This window comes from Ostrea edulis, chromosome 3, assembly GCF_947568905.1.
Source record: "Ostrea edulis chromosome 3, xbOstEdul1.1, whole genome shotgun sequence".
NCBI classification, from domain to species: domain Eukaryota; kingdom Metazoa; phylum Mollusca; class Bivalvia; order Ostreida; family Ostreidae; genus Ostrea; species Ostrea edulis.
Window position 1 is genome coordinate 68,853,202 of NC_079166.1, and position 27,212 is coordinate 68,880,413.

The 27,212-nt window shown below is 34.5% G+C and overlaps 1 protein-coding gene and 1 long non-coding RNA gene across 4 annotated transcripts; one reads left to right on the forward strand and one right to left on the reverse strand.

Annotated features, from left to right (window-relative positions):
• Positions 1-6,835, forward strand: LOC130052757 (uncharacterized). Of its 2 annotated transcripts, XM_056158677.1 has the most exons (7): positions 1-81; positions 189-267; positions 554-647; positions 839-1,035; positions 4,473-4,633; positions 4,967-5,142; positions 6,706-6,835. In XM_056158677.1, the coding sequence occupies exons 3-7, from the start codon at positions 566-568 to the stop codon at positions 6,750-6,752; spliced, it is 663 nt and encodes a 220-aa protein (XP_056014652.1). In that variant the 5' UTR covers positions 1-81; positions 189-267; positions 554-565; the 3' UTR covers positions 6,753-6,835. The 2 variants fall into 2 exon arrangements, with proteins under 2 accessions (XP_056014652.1, XP_056014653.1); XM_056158678.1 differs by lacking the exon at positions 1-81 and having other exon boundaries at positions 179-267.
• A 4,029-nt stretch (positions 6,836-10,864) lies between these two features.
• On the reverse strand, positions 10,865-21,822 carry LOC125677845 (uncharacterized). 2 transcript variants are annotated; one of them, XR_008801160.1, is made up of 3 exons: positions 20,197-21,822; positions 14,814-14,994; positions 10,865-13,611 (listed from the first exon to the last, which is right to left on the reverse strand). It is a non-coding gene; the product is annotated as an uncharacterized LOC125677845 (long non-coding RNA). The 2 variants fall into 2 exon arrangements; XR_008801161.1 differs by lacking the exon at positions 14,814-14,994.
• Between the last annotated feature and the right edge of the window lie 5,390 nt (positions 21,823-27,212).

The following is a 27,212-nucleotide window of genomic DNA, read 5'->3' on the forward strand; positions in this document are numbered from 1 at the left end:
TTTATTTTGTACAAGTCGCTTTGAAAAGTTCGGTGCATCTACTTTTATCTTCAGAAACAATTGTGTCAGAGGATGTAATGGGTATGAAATTGGACCTGTTTTACAAAATTCTATAAGAAATTTATAATAATCGAAACATTGAAACAATAAAATGTGTTTTAAATAACCGCAGGTGTTTTCGATTACAGATACTTTGTTTTGTATATAAGAAATCATTTTGAGATACTCGAATTAACAGTTGACGGAGGAGTCTTCTGAGCATACCAGGTAAGTGATATGGTTGTATTTTTTTATAATGTGATCTCATGTGTGGAAGGTTTCTGACAATGTCATTTCCATTTAATTTGATATACTTAGATATTGTTAGATTAAACATGATATCAATGTGTGGGGTTCGCGGCAGGTGACTGGTCGGTGGGGATGCGATGTCCTCCAGGCCACCTAATTCACTTCTGGTATTTGCAGGGGTCCGTGTTTGCCCTACCCTTGATTAAGTATTCCTTATATGATTGATGATATTGTTCACTCGTTTTTAAATATTGTTATGTTATAGGGTTAAATCGACATGATCTGGTTTTCATGGATGTTGGTTTGCGTGCTCTTTGCACATGATCTTTCCGGTAGTTATGGCATATCTGAAGAAGATGGTGAGTTTTAATTGTTGATCAAAACGTTTTTAATTTCTTTTTGTGAAATAATAATGTGTCATTTTTGTAGTGTCAAATGTTCTATGAAATGCTGATATTTTCTAAACAGTAAATTAATTGTTCGACTCTCAAAAGTAGTACATGTATTTTACCAATCCGATGACATAAATTGACATTTACATCCATTTCAGACTGGCAGCTAGTTTTCCATGCTGTTAAAGGTAACAAACAGGATGTTCGTGCTGCATGGTACAAGAGATCACCTTCAAGATGCACACCAGCAGTTGGTTGCATTCCGGACGGTTTTGATCTCGATAATTGGAGAGATACTAGAAAGCATCTTCGAAGTCCTCTAATTGATAAATGGAGATATCTCAGCATTTTGAAGGTACGTACTTGCACAGTTTTTGAATGCCATGTAGAACAATTTGCACTATTTATAATTCCACCTTGTAAAAGAAATACACTTACACGTGCAGTTGAAATAATTACAGATAACACTATAGAAAACCATAAGCTCGATTATAATCAAAGATTAATGCATTGTGTTAATCTATATATCTCCAAAGATATATGGGTGGAATATTCTACTTGTGTGTGTGTGTGTGTAAGTGTAAAATTTTATGAAATATACGGAAGTTCGAACGCTAAACATGGGGTGCACATTATTGTCCTCTTGCGACCTAAGATTACCGTGTACATTATATTTGCTCTGGTTAATCAATGTTATCCTCAAACACCATGGGAAAATCTTTTAAGATTTGACGTTCTTTTAACTTTGCTAGTCGTTTTAAAGTAATACAATTTATTATCTAATGTAAATTTATGCGGATCGGAACTGGAGGGTAGAATAGACAACATACATGTATTCAGATTTCTTTTTAGTTTTAGCGCAAACCTCGCCGCCAGTCGCGTTCTACAACGCACCACCTGTTAGTTAAACTGAAGATATGGTGTGAATATTTCCGTGTATATCTACCACTGTTACTGTTGGTCAACTTCAAGGTTTTTATTTTTTTTGAAAAGCTACGAGGATAATGACTCCCTTGGTAATAACTGTTCTCCAATATGCAACCGAAAAGATTAGTTAATGTTTTTGAGGCCCGAACTTGCCGTAGTATTTCTCCGATCTGCCTCTTAATCGGTATTTTAGTAACACCGAACATGAATTAAACGACAAAATAATAAAAACGTTAATTTTCTTCGTAGGAGATTGATACACAAGCTGATGTGGCTAGTCGATAAATTTGACATTTTTTGCTTTACCTGCTCAACTGAACATAAATTATCTATATAATAAAACACTACATGTATGTACATATGGTGAGCTCGAACACATGAGTACTACAGGCTTTAAATAATGATATGTTCAAATACGCAATTATTTTCAAGCTTCTGAAAATTAGATAATTATTATCTTTCAAATATCTATTCTAAAACTGAAAAAAAAACAAGGAAAGTCATGAAAATGTGCAAGTTATATAGATAATCGAAGAGGTGGGTGAAGATAGTTTAATACAACATGGCAGCGAAACTTTGAATGGCTTAAAACCCAAACATTTTACCTTAAATGTGAACAAAATGTGCTTGACCAACTTATCCCTAACACGGACTCATCTTATTTACCAGTAAACATAATTGAACAATCGATATGTTTAAGTTCATGCCAAGTACATATACCTCTCCATTTCTTAAAAAAAGTAACGGAACAGAGGCCCTAAACGGGCCACAGTCTATTGTTTTAAGGAATGGAGAGGCATGATAATATTGAATTACTTACAATACACCTTCAGCCTAAATTTAACGATGATTTACTGATATTGGAAATATATTTGATTCTTTACAAATCATAAGAATTATTAAATACCCAATATATAATATTAGTAAAGCGTTTTGTCATATAAAACATTGTTTAATTCTTAAAACATTTCTCATCAGCCTACGTGAATTCAGTGAAAAGTGCTTCTGACCTTCATGAATGCAAAATGTCTTAGGTTCGAGGCAGTTTATCTCTTTGGATTTGAATTTCGAAATGTTCAAGACATTTTTGATACAGTTTTGATAAGCTCTATAATAAAATAACTGTATTAATAGAGAATGTGTACATTAAAATGATAAAGATTGAACTCAAGTTAATCAACATATTATGAAGTAGTTGTCTGGAATTTTGTGTTCCTTACAAATAACGAGGCGCTTAAACAAAGGAATGACGTCACATAAATCGCAGTTACCAACACCCTTACCGATTTGATCTTTGAAAAAAACCAGGTTTATAGTTTATACACTATTTTTTGATAAGTTTATTACAATAATAATAACAAGATACAAGTATCAAAATACATGTTTCATATCAATTGTTTGACCTTTCTGGTATGTCCAGGGGTCCGTGTTTACTATGCTCTTCATTTCACATTCTTTACAATAGTTATTAGATTGCAGGTTTCATCAGATTCGCTACAGTTAGAGCGTGTTTCGTAAAATTTAGAAATATACATGTAGCAACATTCTATTATCACCTGTATATGATGTTTATATCTCTCAAATGATTCGATATGCAAGAGTTTGTTCTGCATATAGTCAGTTTTTAAATTGAAGCAGGCTACTGAGAAACAAGTTGATGGTGCAGGGTTTCCAACACTCTCGTTTAAAGTCGCAACATTTCGCAAAATCTATGATTATCAAAACGATCTACTTTGCCAATACAACCTATCATTGAGTCAAATGCAGTCTGACATGTTTCATGCCAATACCGGTCATTTTTGGCACACTGACTTTTACTACGAATAACTCCGATTACCTGATCAAGATAACGGGCTCACGGTGGATGCGACCGGTCAACACGGGATCGTTGCTCCTCACAGACACCTGATCTCACCTTTGGTATATCCAGGGATCAGTGTTTGCCCAACTCTCTATCTTATATTGTTTATGGAATTTATGAGATTGATCAATGGTCGTTATTTTCATCTCTCATACAAACAATTTAATTTTGATAGTTCAAATGACCACCTAACAGGAAATTTTATACACTGAACATAAACCAAACTACTCCAAATTTTCACCGTTACAATGGGATGATATATGAGATTATATTGACTTCGTATTGGCATATGAAATAGCCGATTTATTTGCTAAGAATTCATGCATAAAAAATAGATATTTGTGCATCTAGGGTAGAATAATACATGTATCATGTTTTTTCTTTAAATAGAACTATTTGTAAATGTAAGGAATTTTAATAAATAAATCCAAATAAATATATATTTGCTTAGTAGCATGCTCATTTTTGACCATTTAAGATTAAAAGAAAAGGATAAATTACCCTTTCATATGAATTAGGTGATGTAAAATACACTTTATATGCTACGGGACACATATTACAATTCCTATTCTTCCGGTCGCTGTGGTCTAGTGTTAAGGGTGATCATTTTGCAATGAGGAAGTCCAGTCATCGATTCTCGATCACGGTACTTCTTCCAACCTAAGACATTTAACATAAGTAGTAACTGTTTCTTTGTCTAACACATGTAATTGTATATAAACGTGTCGAGTCTTTCCGATATGACGTTGATGAAGTGCAACGCTAGGGTACATGATACGGCCATCGCAACTAAATGTACATGATGAACGGTAGGCGTTAACACGATAACAAATCATAATTGCTCCAGTCTTGGTTGCCATATATCAAAATTTATCACATTTATCTCTATTTGAGAAAAACCTTTCTTCCACGGGACGTGTTCCAGCATTCAGATACAAACAAAATTGATTCTTCTTACGATTCCAAGCCATTTTGATTGTAGCCATGGTAAATATACCTTTCAGATCCGTGTAGTACTTGGAGGTCAAGGGAAAACGCTGGCTTACTTGGAATTTGATGGAAGTGGGAGTAGCTTCATCAACTGGTTCAGCAAATCGAGATTGTTACATAGCAGTTGGTACGACCTAAAACCGAATTCACGAACAAACTTTTTCTCCATCGCAGGGTACGTATATGTTAGCGGAGTTTTATTTTATCAAATCTTTTCTTATATAAGGGCATGAACTGCGACGTTAAAACGCCAGCATACTCCAGGAAGAGTCTATCCTAGCTCTTATTGAAAAGTATTTAGACGTGAAGCGCTGCAGTTCACGTCTTCATGAATGTTCAAAATTGATTTTTATATATGCATGTACATTCTATTTTCATGGCTATCAGAAAATCTAGTCGTTACGATAGCCGTACTGTTTGTAACAAAATACTTTTAGTGATGTCATCAGATACAATACATCTATTCCGTAGAAATCTACAACATTTATGACTATTTTGATCTTTTCAGGCACCACGCTCATGTCAAAAGACACTTCTACATCAACAGAAACTATGGTGGATGTCCAAAGGATGCGGGGTGGTTTGTGGTGATAGATAAGAAAGATGTTTGCACGTGGGCCAATAAGGGAGTCTTCCCGCTGTTCATGTACAGTAAAGGGTCAGGACTGACGAACTGGAATCGAAGTAAATGACATTATACGCGGTTGAGTTAAGGCTTTCCCCATAAAATGTTTACTACCAGTGCTGTACATAAATATACTTTACCGCACTGGCACATTGTACGACGTCACAATGAAAAATACGTCATGACGAAGGTCATGACGTACATATCTACAGTCCTTTTGTTGTTGGAAATGTCAAAATATTGTTTCGTTATTTACCATCGCTGTCAAACGGTAAACTGCAATCGCGTAAAAGTTTCTGTCAAATGGGTTATATTAATTCTCTTTGATATTGAAAAAGTTTCAATTTCTTCTTTATATAGCATACATGCTTAAGTAATATCCATATTATATTGTGATCTTGATATCGCCCCTAATCTACGCGTATAGTTACTTTCACAATGGACTCATTTGCATAAACAGGGTTTCCGTACATAGAAATTTCATCATTGGCACGACACCCCGAGGTTTTTAAGTGAAAGATGTTTGATTTATGTGACAAGTGAACTTCAGTGCCAAAGGAAAGTTAGGGGAGCAAGTTCTGGCTTCAACAGAAAATATGTTTTTCAGGCTAGATTCAACTTCGTATGTGCACAAATCGCCGCATCTTGCATATTCAATGCAAAAATTAGACATGTTACAAGTCACAATAAACTTGCTCTCAGCACTTTTCAAATTAAGAAATTAATATGCTTTGAAGTTATATTAACTTCAACTTGCATTGATATCTGGATATCGTGCCAATCCAACGGTTTATACATACACGATACGTTTTTATCTTGATATTTGATCACGTGATACAGAGTTGATGTAGAGACTGTCGATCTGGTGAAAAATGTATAAGAGGTCAATATGCACTTAATGATATATACATATTGTTTTTGTATAAAAGGGTTGTGTTTACAGAATTTGTCACAAATTGATTTGTTTATTAATATGCTTTTTTCCTGACATATTTCTATGGCCCTACTTAACACAACTGCGTAGTAAACACATTCCTCCTATTCTATCCACAACTTATTATATGATACAATGGCTGTAAAGTTTAGTTGAAGCACTTCAGTGATTTCAGACCGAGTATGATAATGTAAAATATATCAACCTCACTATTGTACATCTTACTTTACGACTACATACATGTATGTACATGTGGATTGTGTATATCTACCCTCCTCTCTCTCTCTCTCTCTCTCTCTCTCTCTCTCTCTCTCTCTCTCTCTCTCTCTCTCTCTCTCTCGCTTTCCATGTATCTATATGGTATCATTGAGATATTTTTTCTCTCTGTTAAAAATAAGGGAATAATTTCTTTTCTTTCTATAGATCATATGATTATACTATGATCCAAAGTATGAAACTGTCATTCAGTTCGCCCAGTTTCTGTGATTTAGTCACCTTTTATTCGCCGTTCAGTAATCGTTCTGTCACCTTTCAGTAACCGTTCTGTCACCGTTCAGTAACCGTTCAATAAACTTTAAGTTACATTTCAAGCTTATTGAATGCCATAGTTTCATCCTGTGATCACTGTTTCCAAAATGAATCGGAAATAATGCAATTTTTTAAATATTATTTTGTATTTTGTTTGCAGGTCCCGGTTTTGCCGATGTTATGAACGTTTACATACAGACTGTGTAAGCTTCCTGCGTGCTGCTTCTTTTTGTCGAAAAAAAAAATGGTTTCATTCGTTGCAATGGAAAACATTAAAGATGGTCAATAAAGATGATGTGTTATTTTATGTCCAATTCAAGCATATTCACAAATATAGACGTCAATAAGTGTGGGAGAAGTGCCTCAACAATTGACTTAAGAATGACGCTCTTGGATGTATCAGTAAGGGTATTGATTGTGTGAAGGCCTACCGTGACATAGGACTACCGTTTTAAAGGTCATTGAGACATACGACATTCTTTATCCCCAGACGATTGACAAATTAACAGTCTAAGCACTGTGCACTAGGGGATTGATCACTGTTCTTTACCTTCAACTTTCACTGTATACCTAATGTAGGTATATAAATATAATAAAAACGTATACTTTATAGAAACGGGGATGAAGGTGATGATAAAAATTGACCCATATTTTGATTGTTAAATCTCACCAAGAATCTAGAACACACACACACACACACACACACACACACACACACACACACACACACACACACACACACATACGTGTAACGCGTGTCAAATGAACACCTTAACTTCCCACCTGCAACTGAACACTTCGACAGTTATTGGTATTTTAGTACGAAAATTTACTATTTGGTACTAAAAACAACATAGAAGACATTGCTGCGGTCGAAATTTGTGAAATATCGTTTTATTCAATCCTTGAATTTTTGCTTATCAAGTGAACACTTTCCTTTACACACGGTCAATTGAACACTTTCCTTTACACACAGGCAATTGAACACTTTCCTTTACACACGGGCAATTGAACACTTTCCTTTACACACGGGCAATTGAACACTTTCCTTTACACACAGTCAATTGAACACTTTCCTTTACACACAGGCAATTGAACACTTTCCTTTACACACAGGCAATTGAACACATTCCTTTACACACGGTCAATTGAACACTTTCCTTTACACACAGGCAATTGAACACTCTGGCACACACGGGCAAATGAACACTCTGATACACACGTGTAATTGAACACTCTGACTCACATGGCCAATTAAATACTCTGATACACGCAGCCAGCTAAACACTCTGATACACACGGGCAATCAAACACTCTGAAACATCCAAACAATCATTCTCACCACGCTAAATAAATAAGGCCAAATCTCTAAAGCTTACAAAAAAGCGTGAAACAATGACATAGATCGAAATTGGGATGGGATAGACATGGAATCCACACATTTCGTTGAAATTATCGCCGCAAGAAAATAAAAAATAAAGGGGGGGGGTAGTATTGATTGGATGATTGATTATATATTTTACGTCCCGTCGAGAATATTTTATTCATATTGAGACGTAACCAGCTTTAAGCGGAGTACCACGAATTTAGACATATCCGATGTATCCATAGGGTTCAGAGTCGTAGCAGTGAGGGTTCTTTGAAATATCGTGCCAACACCTACTACATGTACGACAAGGGATATACGTTTATAAGGTCACATCCAAAAGATCCGTGATTCTCACTTCTAAATGTCGAGCGTTTGGCGAAGGAGCAATTAACACTACCAATTTTAACGTCTTAGGTTTGACGCATGAACGATGCTTGAACTCACGACCTCCCGGTTACGAAGCGAACTCTCTACCAATGAGCTACCGCGATCGGTCGGGGGGAGGGGTAGTAGTGTCCATAATGATGACTTTTAATGTAATAATAACTTATGATAATCATCATTATTATATATATATATATATATATATATATATATATATATATATATATATATACTTCTATGATTATAGACTCCCTCGTTTGCCAATGCATGCTGTACGGGCCAGACTCTGTAGTAATTCGACCAAAAAGTATGATAAATAAAATCAAAATTCTGTAATACAGTGCCTAAAGGATCTAAAACAAGTATTCATAATTATATACATTTTTTGTATCACTTTAAGTTTTTTGTTGACTTTTGACATGAATAAAAATTAGATATCTTTGTAAAGAAATGTTACGCGATATCTTAATTCCACTCTAAAAGGGAACATTTTCATGAACATTCTGTTTATATATGTAACTACATAGATGTGACCTTACAGAAAACTTTAATCAAACGTTGCAAAAACCATAAATTCTTTGAAAATCCGGTTTATAACACCAGTTTATATAACATAACTTCAGAATCAGGATTTGTTCCCGGTTCCTTTATATACTGTTACAAAAATATCTACATGTTTATGATATGTACATGCACATTATGTCAATTTTGACTATCATCTCACCTTGAAATATGAGGACAAAATTGTAATAGAGAACCCCCAAAAATCACGATTTTGCTTCATCTTAGATATTTTTGTTTAGAGATTTCGTGCCTTTGGCACTCATTACGCCCTTCCCTAAACGTGTTACGTGTTGGACACCCCCCCCCCCCCAATTAACCACGTCTGAAACACACCGACAATTGAACCTGGTACATTGCGCATACATTGAACTATTATAACGAAAGGTAAAATTCAAGTTACATATTTGTAAGTTTTATTGATGAACTTAGTTCAGTCTCGAAAGGCAAGTAGAGATTTAAAACATTCCCTGAACATTGGCAATTCGCGCCTTCGAATGAGAAATAATCACCCTCATAAAAGTGATTTGGACCCCCACTCCTTTCCCTGCCGATCTGAGAACAGAGATGACCAATTGCAAATTCAAGGGAATATATTACCTTCTGTTTTTGTTCAAAAACTGGACGTGTCCTCTCATGACCTTTATAATACAAATTCACCAGGTTGATTTTTAAAATCTTATTAATGTTTTACATAAGCTCAAATTGAAGTCCAATAATATACGCGCATCAAATCAATTATCGCTCTCATTAATTCAATTGCTGCGCACATCCATGTGGTGGAAATATTGCTCGCAAAAATTAATTTAGAGCTCTGTATGAATAACTTGATTATCTCTTTTAATTCAATGGAGGATCTTTTTAATTATATATACAAGGCTCTTTCATAAGCAATTAATGCGCGCATCATTTTTTTTTTAAAAGAGCAACAATTCAATTAAAGAAATCATTCAATTGTGGATATCTTGAATTGAAGATTATATCTCAATTAGATAATCTCTCTAAAATAATTATTCCACGCATCAATTTAATTAATGATATCATTAATTCAATAGAAGAGAGCAATAATTCAATTATTGTGCACATTAAGTGATGTTAGCATTAATGAATTATTGCTCTCTTCAATTGAATTGTAGCAATGCATTAATTCTATTGTTGGTATCATTAAATTATAATTCATTTGAGTAGAGCAACAATTAAATTATTGCGTGCATCAATTCAGCAGAATAAATAATGATATCAATAATTCACTTCATGCTCGCAATATATATATAATGCAGAATTGAAGATATTAATTATTTGAAGAGATCTTTGATTGCGTGCATGAAATGAATTGATAATATCTTCAAATAATTAAAGATATCTTCAAATATTTGAGTTTGTTAATTTGGCGCTCCATAGATCTAAAACTATTCCTAGTGGATTCTGGTGCTTTCTGACTCGAGACATCATAACAGCTCTTGCCACAAATGAATCTCAGCATACAAGTGATAAAAACACACTTGAATATGTTGCAGAAAAATAAAGATCAGGTGGGTCGCATATACCTATAGCCACCTCTCTTTTAATTTCTTCATAGGATTCATATACTTAAAGGGATTTTTCTTCTTGAAAAGGTGATATTTAAAAATATGTCACTTTTTAAGGAATTTTATAATCCCCCAATAGTATGTACCGGGGTAATTTCTAAACTGTTTGGTGAAAATGTTGACAATTAAGAATCAGTCACTGGTTATCCATGTGGAATTTAGCTATCTCATATGAATAAACTCTTGATTATTTTACTACAATGTACCATATTAACCAATTTCGGAAATAATTCCTTATTTGTCTTAAATTTTGATTTGATATAAAGAGCAAACTGAAATGATAAACCAAAGTTCACATTGAACACCAGTGAGGCAATTGTATACAAATATCAAATTCATATATTACAGAATTCATTAAGATATTTGAATTATTCTAATCTTTTAATGTTCCATGGTAGCAATGAAAACAGCAGGTCTTTTATTCTCAGTCATATATTTTATTATATTACAGGAGATGTTATATGTACAATTAGTATATATATATATATATATATACATTATATATGTAATTGCATGTGCCAAAAAAATGTATACATACATGAGTAATTCAACCACAGACATATCAATAAATTTGCATTTAATACATTGAATGTAGTCCTTTGATTAAATAATCAACACAGATGGATCCATATGATAATACATGTATTTGTAAAAGAAAAAAGAAAGAGTTCCATTTCTCATACAAACGATATCTGTACAAATATCAAAATCAACAAGAGGCCCAGGGGCCACATCGCTCACCTGAGTCACCTTGGCCCTGCTGTTTTGATTTATAAATGCTATTTTATCAATCTTTATTCTCATGAATAATGTGACCCAAACCTACCTCTAAAGAACACAACATTACTAAAATGAAATCATATAACACAAAGATATGACAAGCATGATATTGCTGTTCTGGATAAGACCAAGGTATGAAGTCATAGGTCTTGGAATGATATGAAAGACCTTGCCATAAGTAATCTATATACAATACATGAAAGCCCTATCTAAAATAGTCCTGGATATACTTAATAGGTTATACTTTCTTAAAAATAGGTCAAACTCAGAGTTCAGGGTCACAAGGTCAAAGAACATAATATGATTGATTGTTTTAGCTGTTTTCCGCCACACTCAACAATTTTTCAGTTATCTGGTGGTGCCCAGTTTTTATTGGTGGAAGAGAGAACCCAGATACAATGTACCTGGGAAGAGACCACTGACCTTCCGAGAGTAAACTGGGAAACTTTCTCACTTACCGGTGCAAGCAGGATTCGAACCCACGCCAACCACTGAAGAGACATTATTTGTCGAAATGCGCATCTGGTGCATCAAAATTGGTACCGTATAAGTTTTACCTTAAACACAATGTAGTTCAGGACACACTGAATAGGTCAGATTTGTTTTGCCATAAAAATTGTATATACAAGATATGAAAGCTCTAGCTTAAATAGTTCAAGAGATATCTTTAAAGATTTTTCCTTTAAATATATCAGCATATAAAACTTTGATCCCCTATTGTTACCACACCATACCTCCCGGGAAATGATTTTAACAAACTTGAATATGCACTATGTCAGGAAGGTTTAATGTAAATTTGTGTGCTTCATACTAAATTTGAAAAGAATTCTGTTATTCGAATCGTAGATTGATCGCTGTTTGTTATCTTCACCTTTCAGTTATAGAATTTAGTTAAAAATATTCAATTGTTAACATCGACGGACTACAACGGACGCAGACCAATAGCAATATGTCATCTGAGTTTACTCAAGTGACCTAAAATTGTATAATTTTTCTAAAGCTTTTGAAAATTGATAATGCTATTAAAGCCTAGTCTGATCCCTTACACTCCATTTCAATAGTTAAGCGCAAAAACAGACTAGAGTGGATGGGGACCAAACTTAAGAAAGCTGTGAGATTAGTTCAATATTCAAACCTACAGTTTTTGAATAATAAGTATTTAACCCAACTGGGATGATTTCATCCAAAATATTTCACTAAAAATATTTGTGGGGATATTAGTTCACACAGACATTATGTTTCAAAATGAGTACGAGTATGGAAATGAACTGGGGTTCAAATTGACTGACTACGTATACCTAACATGGCTACATCAACAAAGAAAATCACATGAAGCTGGGAGTTTTTAGGTTATATGTGGGTTTAAGGAATATTTGAAAGTATGCTTGGAAACAATTATAATGGGAAAATATGTTAGGAATTATTTAATATTAAATTCATGAGACAGCGATGCAGGAATGCAGTGATAGAGGGACTTAACCATGCACTTTTTTTCTGTGCCGTAAATTGAAGATTTTTAATAAGGGGTTCATCTGAAGCTCTAGCGCTCTGACTTGCCCCAATATCTTCTCAAAGAGCTACGATTTTGGGTTTAGTTCTGCATCTAGTTTTTTAGGAGAAGATTTTAAAAGATTTTCCTTGTATATATTTCAAATATAAAACTTAGATCCCCTATTGTGACCCCACTCTACCCCTGTGAGCCATGACCTTTAACAAATTTGAATCTGTACTATATATGAATGTAAAACTTTGATCCTCGATTGTGACCTCACCCTACCCCCGGATACCATGATTTGCACAAAACAGGAACCTTTTATGTGAATTCAACTTTCCTGGTCCAGTGGTTCTTGAAAAGGTTTTTTAAATGACCCCACCCTATTTTTGCATACCCTTTATCTATTGATGATGCATACCAAGTTTGATTGAAACTGGTCCAGTGGTTCACTCTGGAGAAGAAAATGAAAATGTGAAAAGTTTACAGAGAGACAGACGACAGGCAAAGGTGATCAGAAAAGCTCATTTGAGCCTTTGGCTCAGGTGAGCTAAAAAAGTATATAAACATGTTCAATGTTAAACCTGTTTGTTGTATTGCTTAACAGCTCCATTGCCAGCATCTACCCTTACTGAGCTTACAGTGTCAGACCTTGATATCATCATCATCACTCATTTTGACTATCTAGGCCAAATTAATATTTTTGCAAGGGTGAGGCCTGGCTGTCCTGTCGAGGTTGAAGTTTGTACTTCCACACTTGGCGACCCAGTGGATTGATCCTATCCAATCCTCTAAACTCTAGGTCTCGTTTTAGGATCTCATCCCATGTCAGTTTTGGTCTACCTGTGAAGTTTTTTTCTGTTGATCATGATGCATAACATTCTGACAAATCTGCAAAAATATTTAGAGAAGTGATTAGTAAAAGGTCTTCGTAAAAGGTAGCAAGAAATGTACAATTAGATAAAAATCATAATTTCTATTTCTACAAAGTAAGTGTTTATCAAATGATCAGCTGTAAATATTAATTCACATATCAATTATCATTTTTAAAGATTCAAAGTGATACAGATATCATAAACATTTTATGACAAATATATCATAACTTCAGATTGGTTTTATGAAAAACAAATGTATCCCCAGCTCCCCAAATTGAAAGTGCTCCAAATGAAACCTCCAACCCCTTAATGTACTGCATGGTATGGAAGATAAAGCATGAGCAGGAACATAGACATTATGAACTCCAATAATTAAGCCACATAGGAGAAGGGTTCACAAACTATTTTACACCCTCCACCCCTACAATCCACTATATTAGGGACAACATTTGGATCTTTGATCTGTCCCTGCAATATGCACATCGTAAATGGCATTGAAGTATTCTACAAAATTTCAAGTCTATCGGATAAGCCGTATAAGAGAAGTATTCACAAGCTATTTTAACATCCTCCACACCTCTCAGATCTACTATTAACTTTTAGAAAAATAATTGGACCCTCCTGTCCCGACAATATGCACATCTACAAATGGCAATGAAGCATTGTACAAAGTTTCAAATCTATCCAATAAGCCATATAGGAGGAGAAGTGTTGACAAGGTATTTTACATCCTCCACCCCTCTTAGATCTACTATTAACTTTTAGAAAAATAATTGGACCCTCCTGTCCCGACAATATGCACATCTACAAATGGCAATGAAGCATTGTACAAAGTTTCAAATCTATCCAATAAGCCATATAGGAGGAGAAGTGTTGACAAGGTATTTTACATCCTCCACCCCTCTTAGATCTACTATTAACTTTTAGGAAAATAATTGGATCCTTCCGTCCCATCAATATACACATCTACAAATGGCAATGAAGCATTGTACAAAGTTTCAAGTCTATCCGATAAGCCATATAGGAGAAGTGTTCACAAGATTTTGTGGCAGACGGACAGAAAGTACAAAAACAATATATCTCCCCTGAAAGAGGGGAGACATAATTACAGTACTGCAGCAATATTTTCACTGTATTTCAGTTGGAAGCTGTCAAAATACAAATTATCAATATACTCTTAAGGTGCAAATCAAAACTGGTATATATATATATATATACCTTTTCTCAATACATTTTAATGAGTTTTATTTCATCTCTAGTGGACTCTCTTTAGGACTGGCTCATTTTGCTGGGAATATGGGCATCTAGCTATCCTGATGCCATGCTCTTTTTAATGAATATTGTATTTTCTAGGTTATGTCAAAGCCACTTTTTCTCTTTGATGCAAAATTATGTTTGACTGAAATTAAAGTGAAGGTTATTTAACAAGAAATCTAGTAGACACATTCAAGCAATACCTGTTCCCTACCACTACTAACTCTATATTTATTCAACATATGTTCAAATTCAATGGAACCACTGGACTTCATATACTATTTTGTCAAAATGCACAGTATTAATGAAGAGGGTGTTACAGCTTACATATACCAGACGTATCATCAATGTTCTACCTAATATATTAATATCTGCTCTAGAACCTGATTTTCATGCACCCATGTTATGATGGACTGTATTATGGTATTTATCAAGCTCTTTCATCTGTCTGTTAGCTTTTTTAAAAATTCAAAATCTTAGTTTATCAATCCTTATACCCACTCAGGTGATCTAATCAGTAATTAAAAAAACTGATTAATCTTTTTGAACATCATATCTAGCAAAGATACTTACGTACATATGTAACTTTAAAATGATATTTATGCCTTGGTCAAACAGCGGTTTTAATGCATATTTTGAATTAAAATTTTCAAACTTTAATGCGTATCAAATATACTCTGTAGAATAGATATAGGCCCCTGCATAATGACAAATTTGGGTCACATGCATCATACCCCTGGTTAGCTATAGATTTATATTTATGCTAATTTTGATTGAAAAACTAATTTTAAAAAACTTAATTGATCGCTAAAAATAGTGAACATTAAGTAATTAGATGTAGATCTGTGCTCTGCAGAGACATACTGGGTCATATATGCATAAAGAAGAAAAAAACTATAAAACAATTCTCTTTGATCCACTGTAAATTGTAGGAAAACATTCGATCCCTGGGTCAGAAGATTAAATGATAATGAAGTATTGTACACAATGGCCTTCATTTTTGCAGTTACTGCCATTACACCGGAAGTAGGGGGCGTGCTTACTGATGGGGTCCCCCCCCAATTGTGGCCCCATCCTACCCCCAGGGGCCATGATTTGAACAAACTTGAATCTGCACTATGTCAGAAAGTTTTCATGTAAAAATCAGTTTTTCTGGCTCAGTGGTTCTTGAGAAGAAGATGTTTAAAGATTTTTCATATATATTTGTATGTAAAACTTTGATCCCCTATTGTGGCCCTATCCAACCCCCGGGCCCATGATTTGAACAAACTTGAATCTGCATTATGTCAGGAAGCTTTCATGTAAATCTCAGGTCATCATTAAAAATATTTTTGTTTGATGTACTCTGACTCACATTTTTCAAGGTGGGTCGGTAGGTAGGGTTTTTTGTTTTTTTGTTTTTTTTTTAACGTCATGAAAATTTGTAATATTTTCTTTTAGAATAAGGAGAATTTTCTATTTTTCAAGGGACCCCCCCCCCCCTAAAAGTTTTAAATTGCTGGAAAAAATGGTCGGGTAGGAGCAAATTTGATTGGTCGGTCAGAGTACATCAAACAAATCAATTTTTATTTTTGGCCTCAGCTTTTCTGGCTTAGTGGTTCTTGAGAAGAAGATTTTTAAAGTTTTTCCCTATATATTTGTATGTAAAACTTTGATCAACCCCTCGTGGCCCCATCCTACCCCCGGGGGCCATGATTTGAACAAACTTGAATCTGCAATACCGTATTTTGCCGAATATAATACGCACTTTTTTTAGAGAATATTTTTGTGTCAGAAAGGGGTGCGTATTATATACCACAATAGGTTTTTGACCTTTTTTTCCAGATGAAACTCGGCGATTAAGTAGTGTAATATTTCACTCAAAGACCAAGGCTTCGGATACTGTACGCCGCACCTTTTCACGTTCACCTATTTATTAAGTAGAAAATTCGACCTCAAGAAAATTACTACAGAAAAGAAAAATTGCAGAAAATGTGATATATATACTTACAATATCTAAATAATTCAATTATCATGAAACAAACAGCCAATCAAATTGCATTGGATCTGACTATTCATTACATCGCATGCCGCCATTATTGAAAGCATGTGTACACAATAATGCCTTGACACGTGCTAAAATTGTTGGAAAATAATTTTGTCACTTGCTAAAAGTTTGTTTACTGTAAGTTTTATGAATAGGCCTAATTTTTAATGAAATACTTATTTGAATCTTTGAAATAACTATTCTTGCGTAAAAGCGTGTGTTTTACGAAGCCATTGTTGTGTACACTGCTTTTGTTAGATACCCCCTCCGGGTAAAGAAATACCTAACAAATTTTTTTCCCACACATTTTAATAGTCATCGTAGTTAACGAGGAGTTGATAATTTGCATCTTTGTACCTACCATGGTGTGTTGATTACAGTAAAATAAGCGATAGTTTAATTGTTTCATTTTATTTTTATAACATCGGCTATTTGATTGATTTTAAGTTTCAACAAAGGAAATATCGAGTCAGTTAAGACTTTAATGCTACAAAATCTCGTGCTTTGCTGAAATGAACAGGCTTGTCCGGGTTGATATTTCCCTGAAGATTCTCATTGAAGATTACCGCGATGTAGACCTCATCTCAAAAAGTTTGCAAATTATTGTGCGTTGTTTAGAATTCATTATTTCTGCAAAAATATTAAGTGAAAATTAACACCAAGTATAAAATAAAGATTACCGCTTGGTCAAAATTTTTGCTGCGTATTATACACCCGAAGTGCGTTTTTTCACCAACTTTTAGGCTCAAAGTGGGGGGTGCGTATTAAACACCACTGCGTATTATATTCGGCAAAATACGGTATGTCAGAAAGCTTTCAGGTAAATTTCAGCTCTTCTGGCCCAGTGGTTCTTGAGAAGAAGATTTTTAAATGACCTCACCCTATTTTTGTGATTATCTCCCCCTTTGAAAGGGACATGGCCCTTCATTTGAACAAACTTGAAAGCCCTTCACCCAAGGATGCTTTTGGCCAAGTTTGGTTGAAATTGGCCCAGTGGTTCTGGAGAAGAAGTCGAAAATGTGAAAAGTTTACAGACGGACAGACAGATAGACGGACAGACGACAGACAAAATGTGATCAGAAAAACTCACTTGAACCTTTGGTTCAGGTGAGCTAAAAATCAATTAAAATATGCAAATTCATTTCTGGGTTGAATGGATTAATTGTTACACAAATTTACTACATGTATATGTATCTATAGTTTACAAATCATCACATTTTGCTAAATGATATAATTATTCTACATATATGATCTAAGATTTTAATTATACAAAATAAGATCATATAAAATCTGTAAATAAATTATGGATCAACAAAATTGTTAAATACTAAGACCTGCTTTCATATTTACCGTACTTAAGGCCACATAGAATTTCATATTTACAGATTATCATCCACGCCCACCCCTCTCAAAATTATCCACCCCATTGTTTTTTATTCTACCTTTTTTTTTAAAAAAGAAGTTGAGAACAAATATTTGGCTTGTGTATCAAACATTTAGAGCATTTCAATGACTGACCCTAACATTTTGGCATGTTGTGGTTATATTTGACATGTTTCTATTATAAGGGTACCCAAAGATGTGGTAGTTGTGGAGGACTGTTGCAGTGTGATATGCATTTGGTCAAGTGACTGCACATGTATGACTTGTTAAAATTGATTAATAGAGATGCTATTAAATGTGAAAGTATGCGATACCATGCCATTTCCCAATTCTGTGTTTGGAACTTTTATTATTGAGTGTGCGTGTCTTAGACTAGAAGAAGATGATGGCAAACTGAATTGAATAATGCTAAGCAAAAGAACTACAGTACAGTGACTGTTGCTTTGTGGTACAATGATGGTAATTATGACTCATTAATTAGCGGATATGGCAATGGCATATCCTGATCCTGCATAAACTGCATATTCAAACAAGAGGCCCATGGGCCACATCGCTCACCTGATTCACCTTGGCCCATATTTAAAGATTTGTTCTACATATTCGCTTCTAAAACTTTGATCCCTATTTAAGTATTGTGGCCCAACCTACTCACGGGGCCATGATTTCTCCTACCTAAAATCTAACTCCAAAAAAACCCACACAAACATAGCTTGTAAAGGGGATAGGAGGACGTGCCTGGTGTTTAATAATTCAATGTGTACAGGCATTAGAAAAATGTGTATATGCAAAAACATACTTTAAATTGTATGCAAAATGATACCCATGTCTAGTCCTATTATAACATTGGAAGGAAAATTTGATCTGGCCACTATTGCTACACGACATTTTAAGTTACGAAAAATAAAAAATTAACATATGAACACCTAGGCTGTGTCAAGCTGAGTGAGCAAGTTTGTGCAGAACGAACAAAAATTACACCAAACACAGCGACACCTTTTCGAAATTTTATTTTTACAAACTTGAATCTGCACTACAGAGCTGTATGTCAGGAAGCTTTCATGTAAATTATGTAAACTGCTCTGGCCTAATGGTTCTTGAGAAGAAGATTTTTATGGCCCCATTCTACCCCAGGGGGTCATGATTTTAACAAACCTGAATCTGCACTATGTCAGGAAGTTTTTATGTAAATTTGTACTTTCCTAGCCCAGTGTTTCTTGAGAAGATGATTTTTAAAGATTTTCCCTTTATATTTGTATGTAAAATATTTGATCCCCTATTGTGGCCCCATCCTACCTATGAGGGTCATGATTTGAACAAACTTCAATCTACACTATGTCAGGAAGCTTTCATGTAAATTTCAGCTCTTCTGGCCCAGTGGTTCTTTAGGAGAAAATTTTTAAATGACCCAAACCTATTTTTGCAATTTTGTAATTATATCTTCCCTTTGAAAGGGGGTGTGGCCCTTTATTTGAACAAACTTGAAAGCCCTTCACAAAGGATGCTTTTTGTCAAGATTGGTTGAAATTGGCCCAGTGGTTCTTGAGAAGAAGTCAGAAATGTGAAAGTTTACAGACAGACGGACAACAGGGGATTGGAAAAGCTCATTTAAACTTTCAGCTCAGCTGAGCTAAAAATTACTATTATTCAAAAAAAGCGCAAAAGAATGTTCAACTTCAGTGTTACATGAAAATGTACTTCAAAATCACTTAAAAACAATTATAATATTGCTGTATGAAAATTTTCTGTCCAAAGAAAACAATGTAAAAAAAAAAAAATGAAGTAATCTACACTCTACAGTAACATGCGAGTATAATGAACGGGAAATATATATTCTGAAAAATAAAAAATACACCACCTGCCCCATTTTTTTCCAAGCAAGGATGGAAATCTAAAAAATTATTTTATGACTATGTGGCCTAAAATATTTTGTATACTTACTAATTTCAAAACTCGAAAAGGAAATGTTATCCATGTGAAGCACTCTGTTCATCCTCTGGGGAAGACAATCTTTGATTTGCAGTTTGTGTCATGACTACACCATGATATCTTCTAATCTCGTCATACTATCAGAAAGTAGTTTTGGCAGTTGGCAAGTGTATCAATGGTGTAACTTCTTCATGATCAGATCTTCTATACTGTGTCATATTCAGCATAAAGTAACAAGGGCTATCATCTAGTTCTGAGGTACTGAGAAAGGGCTGTTTTTCTCAACACAACCTTTCTTCTGGTATTCTTAGGGATACTTTATTCATCTTTTAATTACATTTCCTTCTTGGAGATTAAAAGTTGAAGACCACTGAAAGAAAAAGAAGTGATTTAATGAGTTCCATGTACAACTGTAGTTTATCGAATGTGCTGACCAGAATATTATCTAACTGTAGCCCCCCTCCCCGATCAAGCATGCAATGTCATACATGTATCTGAAATCAATACTTATAAAAATTAATTAAAATTAAAATGTTCAAATCTACAATCTTGTTACACACCTCCTATATTTTTTACTTATCATAACTTTGAATTTTTAATAAGTGTGTCCTTTTGTCCACAAACTTTAACAACCCCTCATAAACAATTTACAAATATGATATCAGAAATAATAATCTAAAAACATTATCCTGTTGTTCATAGATGCCATCAACACTAAGAGTATAACAAATAACAAAAGCTCTCCTGACATTGTCCCATTCTGAAAGAAATGATGTGCTTATATCCCCAAAGGCAGGGGGTTACCCAGAATTGTGTCTAGAGAGAGGAATAATATTTATGGAATTAACCAAAAAATTAGTTATAAATTTTTCAAATTTTTAGCTATGAATTCATGTTAAAAAATTGGTAGCTCAGTGGTAACAGAGCATTTGCTTCATGATGAAGAAATCATGGTTTCGAGCCATGCTAATGTACTTTATTTAGGATGTAAATGTAGGTAGTGAGGTGAATGCTCCATCGTCATATTTAGCATTGAAAAGAGAAAGTTGCTGGTCTTTCAGATGAGACCTTTAAACACCACATGCATGCGTCTAAATGTGTCGCACTTCATATTACTGAAATATTCTCTACAGGTATTATACTAAAATCAAACAAACACATATAATCATATACATGTTAAAAATCTTAATTTTAGAAATTTCTTCTTCTGACAAAATGATGCGCAAGCATATAAATGGAAGTTATACCACTATATGTCATGACACTGTACAGCTTGATCAGTTTATACATGACATAAACAATCACAGATGTAAACAATCAAGAAAAACTCAGTACACAACATCATCCCTTAATTTTGTATTGTAGCTGAAGATCATTCTTCCAAGATCGAAATGCAGCTTGGATATGATTAGCGAGGGTTGAATTATTCTTAAAAAGTAGATTGAAAGCAAAAGGTAACTGCCAAAGTTACCAGGAGACAATAATCCATACATCGTTCGAATTTCCTCCACTGCCACCTAAAGTGCAAGTGTGAACCACGCGTGTGACACCGCAGCCCGACAGGCTACATTGTAAACAAGTAAAACGCATTCAGAGTAATAGTTTTACATATCATATTCTCTTTGGTTTATAGTCTTAGTACATACCTATGCGATACGCCTGTACCATACCATGTACGTACTGCAAGCAGTGCGGCGTAATGTACATTTGCATCCTCAGGGATTTCAACCCGGACAAAGTGGAACATGCCAATCCGAATACATATACATCTTTCTTTTTTATTTTTGCATTTTCATTTATTGATCTATTTATTATTTATGTCATGGCGTTGGAAAAAACTTCAAAGTAGGGAGACAGATGTAAAGGGGTATACGTTCCAATCATCCAAAAAATGTGCCGTGTGGGGGGTGGGGTAGGGGGGTTGATTCCTAAGGACCTGGCGCAAATCTTTTTGTGAAATTCTATCCAAAATCAATATGAATTCTTAGTATACAGAGTACATTAACTGCAAAGATTATATTTCAAAAAGAAAAAAAAACCAAACAGTTCACGCAGATTTATCACTTTTATCATCGAAATTTTCAGTAACTCGGGTACTCTGTCGCTTGTACATAACACGATCGGTATGAAACACCATTTAATCAGTCTATGTAATAAAAAACCCATTGATAATATGCAAAAAAAATTCTTTCAACCGTGTTTACTTACCTCAGATGGGCCAACTTCTTTTCCTGGAAAACTCCATTATGATGATATCACAAATGACGTCATTTAAAACAGAGCATGCGCACTTCGAAAGTGTGTAAGCCATGCTCGCATGGAAAAAAGATGGACGAGTGCTAAATCTTTACACACCTGTTACACACATCTCATAAATCCTGTTAAGTAAACACTTCAGGATTTTGATGGTAGATGACCTATTTAATGATTTTATGCTGATTTTTATAAAAATCCAACTGAACACCACCATTTCCGTGTTCCTTTGGCCGACCTCGTGTTGATTTACACGTGTGCCTTCTTATTCACTGGTTCAATTGGCAGGGCTTACACACACACACACACACACACACACACACACACACACACACACACACACACACACACACACACACATATATATATATATATATATATATAGTGCAGCTAACGCGGACCCCTTATATACCGCGTCACCGCGACGGAAAGTAAATCCTTTTCGCATAACACCGTCGCGGTTTTTCATAGCGGGGAATCGCGGGACCACGCTTATACCGCGGCGGAGTAAACTACCTGTATTTGTACAGTTGATAACAGGTCTGAATACTGTATCTTGTCTCCAATGACAGTTACTTCCAATGGATAGAATCAATTGAAAAGTACAGTTTAAATTTCGTATATATATGTTGTGAATTAAAATTTTCGCAGTATTTCAGAACGAATATAAACGGGCATTATACGTATAATCGTCAATGTAAAACATAATCTACTTCAGATATTTTGGTTTCGAATTGTCAATAATGATCACGGAGAAGTTAATTAGTATTTATACACATCTTTTTAATAAAAATTAATTTGAAACTAGAGTTTATAAAATATTAGATAACATGTCGAAGAGATCTGTACTTTGACAGTTCTGTCTTTCCTCTCAGATCATGGCTTATAATGTAGTTTTTTAGTCAACTGAGATTAAACATGCAAATTGCACGTGTATGGACAAGTATAATTCTTCTGCATACATTTCATTTAATTGAATTTCAAAATCAAAAGAAATAATTGCATCGATTTTTAAGAAAAATCATTATCTCATATTACAGTATTTAATGAATGTGTTAATCATTAAAATACACACAAAACCCAGTTCTGAAACTTAGATATTTCCTTGATGATTATCGCAGGAAAAGTCATGATAAGATAAGATAAGATAAGATAAAATACTTCTATTTGTAAAATTATGATTGGGCATTGAAATGCATGTATGATAATGTTTTATTCGTTGGAAAGCGAAACCATGGCGAATACATTAAACTGGGCCTAACATTGATGGGGCAAGCATCTTTGTTTGATACGTATATTTCTTTTATTGAGTATTGGAGTTTTAAAATAAGATTATTGATCTTAACAAAAACTCGGTCTTCAATAATACATATGTACATGTATTTGATGAATTGAGAAAGTCGTTTGCAAAATGAAACGTGAATTTAAATTCTACTTGAATCTTCTCGGTTTTGCTTAGAACATTCATCTTGTATATCGGATTATTTGTTGCAAGATGTACATTTTGGTTTACGGACGGAAAGTCACAGGACAAAAAGTCTCAAAATCGGTAGGACAAAAAGTCGCAGGACAAAAAGTCACAATGATGATTTTTGATCAGATAGGATAAAAATTCACGGGACAAAAAGTCACAAAAATTACTTTTGATTAGAAAACAAAAGACAAACTCATTATTTTATAAAACATAGAATGCTGATATTTATACCAATCTTTGTATTTTGTGCATGAATAAAATCATGATGTTTTTCTTGTTCTTTGACTTCATCATTTATCTAATATTCACAGAATTACAAAAATTGTTTTAACTCCATAACTTTGAACCAACTTTATTACTCTGCATGAGTTCCATTAATGTATTGATGATTGGCTTAGCAAATGAGACTCCATATATACTTTTAAGCTAACAATTACAGGTAAATGGTACCCAAATGCATATATAGTTTCTTAAACTTTACAAAAAGAACACATATGTTTTCAAATATATATCAAAATCAATAATTTCTTATAACTGTGACTTTTGTCCTGTGACATTTTGTCCTACTTTCATAAAATTTCAAACTGGGACTTTTTGTCTTATTTTCTTATAAAACTGACTTTCTGTCCTGTGATATTTTGTCCTACTTTCCTAAAAATTCTTATAGTGACATGTCCATGGTCATTTTGTCCGTGACTTTTTTTCTGTGACTTTTTGCCCTTTTGTCCTACATTAGTCTCTAACCTTAAACTGACCACATTTTGGGTGATGATCGCAGAGACGCCATACTGCTTGAAAGGGACTTTTCCTCGTAAAACCCAATCACGAATATTTCAAAACTCGGATCCTCGGGTAGACAGGAAATATTACGCATGGATACAAGGTCAAATACAAAAAATATACCAAGCACTAAAGTGACCAACGACAAGAAGAACCACATTGTCAAATTTCCGGGACGACCCTTCTCTTCTTCAGGACAAACGAAAAACATCAGTTGCGATGTCTGTCAGAAGGAGACCATAGGAGAAACAACATACCTTCGCCAATGGATCAACACCAGTTCTCCATCAGAACCAAAAAAAGATTTTCCAGTAGCTTCACATTTCAATGGCAATAACCACAGATGGGAGGACATGACAGTAGTGATTATTGATCATGACCCAAGTTGGTCAGATACCGAAAGAAAGCAGAAGGAAAAATTCTGGATGTACAGGTTGAAGTCATTTGAACCGCATGGCATCAACAAACCTATTGACTTCATCAGGATGAATACGGGCTAAGCCCTTACTAGATGTTAAGCTTCATCTAGACCTACTCGTCTGATCATGTCCCTAACAGTGGTAATATGACCAATTTTGAAAATATTTGTTTTCTTTTCAATTCTGTTTACAATAAGCCCCCACCCTAATTACTTTGACCTTCATAACCGATTCCTTACATGTAAAACCCATTTATCAGTTTCCGTGATTCTGTTTTTTGCACGTCTACCCTAGGAATGTCTGATGTTGATTCAATTTCCCACATGTACATGTAGGCTGCTTATTCTTTGTTTTTGTTTGGAGTTGGTCCACTTTGTTTACTTATTCATACTTGATATTTACATTATTTTTCTCTCAAATTTTGTTCATTTCTTATTTCATTTTTATAGTGTTCATTCATTTACATAGTTTATTTTTAGCTTTTTTGTGTGTGTGTTGATATTTTTTACTTATAATCTTTTATATATTCTTTATTCTTTATGCATAGTTAAAATAGAATCTCTCTGAGTACGAGTTAGCTATACTATTTGTCAACGTAATAGGGCTACTCGTTCCACTTGAGATTAATTAAGTCTATTTTTATCACTTCGTACATTTTGGATCAGTTCTTCGGACAAATAAGGCATGTTCTAATTTCCTAATTTCGCTCCACTTTTAACATTGACTGGCAAGCGCAATGACCAAAAACATATAGTCTGCGTTGTAAATACGTTTGTAGATTAGTGTAGTTGTAGTGCTAGATGTATTTATGCAAGGTGAAGATAACGAACAGTGATCAATCTCATAACTCCTATAAGCAATACAAAATAGATAGTTGGACAAACACGGACCCCTGGACACACCAGAGGTGTGATCAGGTGCCTAGGAGGAGTATGCATCCCCTGTTGACCGGTCACACCCGCCGTGAGCCCTATATTCTGATCAGGTAAACGGAGTTATCCGCAGTCAAAATCGGTGTGCCAAGAACGGCTTAACAATCGGTATGGAACACGTCAGACAGCATTTAACCCAATGCGAGGTTATATTGACGAACTAGATCGTTATAAGAAATCGTTATAGAATTTGCGAAATGCTGACTTCAATCGAGACTGTTGAAATCCCTGTACCATCAACTTGTTTGTCAGTATCTTACCTCGATTTAAAAACTGACTATACCCAGAACAAGCTCTTGCATATCGAATCAGTTGAAATATATAAACACCATATGCAGGTGATAATGGAATATTGCTACACAAATATGGGAAGTTGACGATGAAGAAGTTGAAATCATCCCGTTTGTCATACAGGTGAGTTGTCAGTTTGCCGTTAATGTCTACCTTCAATAAAATATCTAAGTATGAAGCAGAACTGGACGACTCTGTGGTGTCCTTTATTTCGAGCTCACATGGATATATCAAATCGACATATGAATGAAAGCTATCATTGTTAATAGACAAAACTTCATCGATATATCTAAAAGTCGAATTGAAGGTCACAGCGAGAAATATGTATGTATTATATATTTATATATTTTAATTTTATTATATATATATATATATATATATATATATATATATATATATATATATATATCTCAGAACAGTGTATCAATGAACAAAAAATAAATATATGAAATACTTATAATTTTATTATGGCGTTTATAGGCACAGCTGTATTTACAACACAAAGGAAACGGGCCGCCAGCATGATCAAGGGCAGGCCCCAACAAACAATAAAAGCATCATCAAAAGCAAATTCAACATCAACATATTATCTTGCAAAGTCAACATTCAAAGTTCAAAAATATCAACATTCACAGTTCAAATCATACGATAGAATTCTTGACCCTGGGAGGTGCAGAGGTCAAACATCTCATGACCTTGACCCTGGGAAATGCAGAGGTAGGTTTTCACATTTCATGATAAGTTCTGACAGTGCCGTTCGTAAGCGCCACAAGTTTCCTACCTTGAAGGACAGTATTGGCAATCATGGCAGGAAACTCCTCCACACTGGTGGTGGGGGAAGAGTGACACTTTGCTATAATTAAGCCGTGCCCATAAGGA